Here is a 6,461-nt window from a genome sequence, read left to right on the forward strand (position 1 = left end):
GACAGGGCAGTGATCAACCAACTCAGGATCTCCTACAAAAGTGTTAGCGAGAGGTGGGTGAAAGGAGCCCACCAGAAAGTCACAGGGTGTGTGGCCGGGCCACCTTATGTACCCCACACTGCACTGTTGTACTGCAGGTTCACATGGAACCTCCCTATCTACGTAAGTGTGCAAGATTAACAAAAGCTGGTATCTATACTCAACTTCATGTCTAGTAACTATCACTTTACCCTCTAATACAGCACTTCTCAACCTGAGTGGTGACCACACAGGGCTGACTATCAGATATTTACATTAGGATTCATAACAGCAGCAAAATTACAGTTATGAAGTAGCAACGAGATAATTTTATGGTTGGGGTCACCACACGAGGAACTGTATTAAAGGGTCAAAGCCTTAGGAAGGCTGAGAACCACGGCTCTATCATAAACACATAGTTATCTGCCACCTAATTATCTGCCCCCATAGCTCAGTAGACCTCGCCGAATTATTATATTAGAGCATTTAACTCTCCATGCTTATTGAGCGAATTCTGAAACCAACATGACGGCCACTGATGGGACAACCTGAACTGCTACCTAGAGCCTGGCTTGGGGAAGAGGGCAGAAAACCAGTTTACTGAGACTACAACAAGGGGCAGCAGGCTCGGCTTCTTCACCTGGGTCTCCAGGCTACGTCTTACAACTGAATCTGGGACAGCTGTGACAAACTGGGCAAGAGTCAAGGGTTTATGAATAAACAATCACCCAAAATTAATTCCAAAATCAAACACCTACTTCACTAGAAAGCACCCAGCTAATGAAGACACACTCTCAAAAACAAGTAGATGTAGCACCCAAGTTCTATCCTCTGCTCCACATGCCAAGACACACACAGACACACCATTAAAATGAATTTTGACTTGGGATCAGGGTAGAGCATCTAAGAGTTTCTTACATGGCCCTAAACATACTTCTGCCATTTCACACTACATGTTTATGTGATCCACTTCTCACCATACTTATAAAATCAAAGCATCAATCCTGCTGACCTCAAGCAGGAATTAAAGCCGAGAATGGCGGTGCACCCCTATAATCTCAGCAATGGGGGTGGGGAGGCAGAAAAACAGAGTTCAAGGTTACCCTCTGCTGTGTAGCAAACAAGAGGTTAGTCTGAGCCATATGAAAATCTGTCTCCAAACACAAAAGGGAGGGGAGACGGAGAGGGAAAGCAGAGGATGGGAAGGCAAAGCAAGGAACCCTTTCTCTCTCTACATTCCTTTAAAAAAAAAAAAAAAAACCATAGGCTTTGAGCTCCATGCCTCCTCCTTTTCTGAAAGGGTGGTAAGCTGCAAGCCCACATACTCACACACTTACCTGGCAGTCCAAAGGCAGCAAATTAGTCAGCTTTACGTGAGACTGCGTCAGGAAGGGGCTTAAAGTTTTCACTTCAGAATTCAGTTCTAGGCACGGGTATTTTCAGAAGCACAACCTAACAGACTGACCTAGCACCTACCTTGTGGCTTTGACTTCCTTCACACCATGTTCTAAAGGTCTAACATACAGAAACACAGAGACACACACACGGACACACGCACACACACACACCTCCCTGGTGACTGAGCTAGGCAAGCAGCCAAACCAGTGCCATCTCATGAGAAACCATTCACCTCCTCACTTCTGCTATAACCAATTCCCCTCCCCAGTCTTTCCCAACTGGGACTCACAACCAGACTGTGGCCAGAGGCAGTGTACTCTCTATCAACTCCCGGTGGGCAACACAAGTCTCCAGCAGACATGCCCAAACACCAGGATTAGCCACAAGATGCTGCTGACTTCCACCCAGAGCCCCTCTGCGTAAGTCCAGCCACTTTCCCTATTGTTTGAGAATTAGTAAGTATAGAACTAAAGCCATCTCGTGAGCTGCACCAGGCAGTGAAAACAGAAATTGCATTAAGAGCACCACATGCACCTGCAGGAGCACTAACAGTGGACAGATAAGCGGGTCTCTCCAGAGCACCTTCAGTGTGTCTAAAGACACTCTCTGAGCCAGGCTACAGCACCAAGAGAAACCCATTTGCACATGAAGGCAGAAATGCAGGGATCTAAACTGTGACATAGCTGAAGAGACTTATTTTTAATTTACTTCACCCAATTAAGCTACTGCAGTTTTATTCTGCACCTTATTTTGACAAGTGAATAAATTATGTAAACTTCCATATTTACAGAATAAAATTTCAATTCACCCTAAGTGTTTCTCTAAATGTTTTCGCAGTTGCTGACTCTCTGCAGCATCCAGTCCTAAATCCAGGCCCCTTCTCTCCACTGTTCCTCACCCAGCTTGACCTCTATTTCAAACTCTTCCTGTGACTAAATGAAGGATGCTTTCCATTATATGCAGAAGCTAATGCTCCTGATCAAAATGGCAGGTAAGGTCTTAACTTTCAAGCCCTCACAGTCTAAACCTGGTGTGGTGGTGTACACCTGAAATCCCAGGGGCAGGGATGTAGAGGAAGGACAATCGGGAGATCAAGGCCAGATATCACTAAGCATCAAATTCAAACACAGTATGACCTATGGAAGACCCTGTTTCAAAACACCAGCAAAGGAAGGAAAAAAAATAAAAAAACAAATTCATAATCTAATAAAAGATTGGGGGGTGGGGGACATATAAAGCACAGTACTTCCGAGATCACAAAAACGCTGTGCAACTGTATGAAGTAATTGGGCAGAGTGTTGCTCAGGTCAGACAAACTCCGTAAGAGACAGTTAACATACTCGATGGATTGACAGACAATTCTCATTCCAAGCAAAACAGAACCTACAGGGCCTTTGCCATTCCTGATTTTTCACTTTCATAATTGTCAGAAGATGGACAGCAACGCCCCCCACACACTCAAGAGTGCAAATCACTCTGACACACCCAGGACCTACTCTCAGGAAGAGAAGTAGAATTGGTTCAAGTACGAACAAGACACACCCTATCTTAATAGCACCTTTGGAACAAACTCACTCAGGCTAGAAAGGGATGTCTATATATTTGCCGAAACACATACACACACCACGTGCAATTAGTGCCCCTGGGCAGCAGCCCTGAGTGAGCTTGAAGTGGACATCCTTGACATCGATGTCTCACTCACTACAGAACCCTGGCAGGTCTGTTCTTTGTTGCTCTTATTTGATTACACTATTTTTAGTTATTTACTTATTTATTGGGTTTTTTTCAAGACAAGATTTCTTTGGCTGTCCTGGAACTCCCTCTGTAGACCAGGCTGGCCTTGAACTCATCACCTGCCTCTGCCTCCCCAGTGCTGGGATTAAAGGTGTGCGCCACCACTGCCCAGCTACACTGTATTATTATATAAATGAGAATTGTCTCCCTCAAATAGAATGTAAACACCATGAAACTAGGGGCTGTCTTGTGTTGTGTTTTCTTTCGAGACAGGGTCTCACTGTGTATAACTCCACCTGCCTGGAACCTGTGATCTTTCTGCATCCAGAGTCCTGGACGTAGAAGCATGTCTATGAAGTCCTACCGGGGACTGTCAGGATCATATCTGTACCGCAGTGCTAGTCAGCAGGGGCTAGATGTATACCTGACACAACTAAGTGAATGAGCAGTCTACCGGAATCACACCACTCCTGAAGCCCTAGACTTTGACAATGAACTATGACCCCAAAAGGTGTGTTGTAGCTCAGCAATCTGGTAAAATTATCACTGTAAAGATTCGATCATCCCATGTGGCAGGTCGAAAAGTAATTAGTACAACCAATCCCAGAAACTGTTGATATAGTCCCCTTCTGAAGACCAGGAAAGAACAATTACCCATGTGGGAAAAATGGATTCTTCAATGAGTCCATCTTGCTATGATTTATTTGATGCTGTGGATTTTTAAGCCCACGGATTCCATCCATTTTTTAATACTCTTCCACAAAATACAGTAGAGAATCCACTTTTCCTATCTGATTCTCCACTCCTTAAAGAAAAACACAGATCACTTTCAAGTGGAAAGTCTGGGGATCTCCTAGATGAAATCCAGGACATAAAAACGGAACTGAATGGTTCAAATCTTTGGTAATGTAACTCCGGGTCCACATTACAAATAACTTTTTCGGTGATTAATATATAAACCGCAACTTCTACGTAGAAGTTCAGAAAGAAGCTACTGAATTTGTCACGTCATGTGGGAAACCGTGGTGCTTTTGGCAATGCACAAAAACGTTTGGACCCCACCCACGTTTCGCTTTATTCGGGGGTCTGTGTACTTCAACCCCACACAGCGGCGTCTGCTCTATTAAAGTAAACAAATGACAGGAAAGTTAATGGAGCTTTTCAAGATGAACGCGGAATCTCAGCGACAAGGCTGCCATCTGGACGGACACAGGTTGGAAACCGCAAGAGTTCGTTTTTCCCCGGCGAGTAGAAAATAGAGAACATTTCAACAGCACTCTTAAAAGTTTCCACCGTCACACGCCCCCTTCCCGAGCCGGGGCCCCGGGGCTCCACCTAGCCGGAGGAGTAACTCTGCCAGGACTTCCGTCCTCTCGCAGGACCGAGACCCTTCCTTCCTGCCGCAGACCCCCGCCCTACCCCGCGCTCGGCCCCACGGAAACGCAGCGGCTGCAGCGTCCCGTCTCCTGGCCCAGTCCCCTGGCTTCCCGGTACCAGATCCCAGTACTCAGTTCCCGACCCTATCCACAGTTTGCAGTCCTCCGACCCAGTACCCAGCCCTTGGTCCCCATCTCCAGTCCCCAGTTTAAAGTCCCCGGTTTCAGCCCCCATCCCCAGTCCCCACCCCTAATCCCCAAATCCCTAGAGCCAGTACTCAGCCCTTATCCCAACCCCCGTCCCTAAGTCCCCAGGCCCTAGCACCCAGCCACAGTTCCCAAATCCTCGGTCCCCAGACCCCGAGTTCCCCATCCCCAGCTCCGAGTCCCGGTCGGTCCCGGCCCCGCCTGCTGCGTCCAGCTCGCCTTTCCCGCGGCCTCTCGGCCCCGCGGCCCTCCGCTCGCTCAGGAGCAGGCCCGCGGGCGGCGCCTCGAAGGCGGGGACCCGCCGCCCGGGCCGCGCTGCCGCCGCACCTACCATGGTACAGATGGAGGCGAATTTGGAGACTGTCATTAGGATTTCCATCCGCCCGGCGCCATCTTCCAGACAGTAGCGGCGGGCGGGGGACGCGGGGAGCCGGGCCACCCGGTCGCTCCGCAGCCCGCGGCCGCACCCGGAGCCGCCGTGGACCCACGCTTCTAGCCTGCTGGGCCGCCGCTGCCGTCGTCGCCGCGGGCGCTCAGGCTTCCTCCGGCCCAGCCCCCGCCCGCCGGCCCGCCCGCCCCCGGCTCCGCCCCGGCGCACGGCGCAGCCGCCGCCTCGGGGCCCGCGCCTGCCCGGGAAGCCGCTTGCCGCACACCCCGCCCAACGCGCTAGGGAGCTAGCACCGCGCAAGGCCCTTCCGCCCGGCCGACCTGCCGGCGTCGTGCAGCCCCGCCCACCCGGCGCCGTCACGCCCACCGCCGCTTGCCTCGCCCATGCTGCCCCGCCCTCCCTCGAGGGAGCGGGCTTCAAGGCCGACGGCTCCACCCAGTGCGCGTCGGGGGCGGGGCGAGACGGGCGCCGCGTCCCGCCAGCTGCTGGGTCCTAGCGCGGACACGCAGCCACTGCCGTAGCTGAGTGAGCACGTCTTGAGGGAAAAACGCGATGCTTTTGCCCTGCGGCGTCCGTGACCTCAAGCATCCTTCCGAGCGACTGACCCACAGCTCTAAAGGACAACCAGCCCCACTGCTGAAACAGAAAACGGAACCTACGTCTGGGAAACTGTGCATGGATGGGTTGGAAGGCAACCCCGCCAAAGCGTCCCAAGCAACTTGATGGTTTTCTGGGGTGAAATCTTCTGGGCCAAACTCCCTAAGAAAAGACTAGATAAAAAGATACGAATTTCTTAACTCTTTGAATTAATAGTAGTGGGGGATGGGGGACGATGAGAGGAAGGAAGGGGAGCCAATCCTGCTTGACAGTGGGATAGCAACAGTGGGAATTTTTAAAAGGGGTGGGTGGGTGATGTCCGAAGAGAGAAGCAGCAGCCAGCATGTGAGGAGCACTTGCGTAGTGTTAGCAGTGGACGGCCCCTTCCTATTTTCTAACGGCAGAAAATTCATGAGATAACTTTAAAAACTGCTACATTAGAAAGCCTGTAATTTGTTTTGATTGGCGGTCTAAGGCTAGGAACCTTCTCTGCCTCCCGCCCCACCCCACCCCCACCCCATCTGTGGACCTTCGGGCAAAGCTCTAAAATCGGGTAAGCCTCACTTCATACAAAGCACTCAAGAACCAAAGAATTCAAACAAAATTTAGTCAAGAAACAGATTCCTGGTACGTGAATGCTGTTTCCATAGCAATTCCATTGTAAGCGTTGGGGGAGGGGGGCACCACTGAGTACAGCTAAATTCCTCTGGCTGCTGCCTCTTCTCCAGGTGCCTACCTGTATA

The 6,461-nt window shown here is 50.5% G+C and overlaps 1 protein-coding gene across 2 annotated transcripts in view; it reads right to left on the reverse strand.

Moving 5' to 3' along the window:
- Positions 1 to 5,425, reverse strand: part of Usp12 (ubiquitin specific peptidase 12) — a 51,657-nt gene extending 46,232 nt beyond the window's left edge. The window contains exon 1 of one of the 2 annotated variants that reach the window (XM_050161887.1): positions 5,065 to 5,425. In XM_050161887.1, the coding sequence (XP_050017844.1) occupies positions 5,065 to 5,112 (48 nt within the window). In that variant the 5' untranslated portion in view covers positions 5,113 to 5,425. The remainder of the gene's footprint in view (positions 1 to 5,064) is intronic. The other variant, XM_050161889.1, reaches the window with a different exon arrangement.
- Between the last annotated feature and the right edge of the window lie 1,036 nt (positions 5,426 to 6,461).

The sequence above is a fragment of the Alexandromys fortis genome, unplaced genomic scaffold (assembly GCF_014885135.2).
Source record: "Alexandromys fortis isolate MF-2015 unplaced genomic scaffold, M_Fortis_MF-2015_v1.1 scaffold_118, whole genome shotgun sequence".
Lineage (NCBI taxonomy): Eukaryota > Metazoa > Chordata > Mammalia > Rodentia > Cricetidae > Alexandromys > Alexandromys fortis.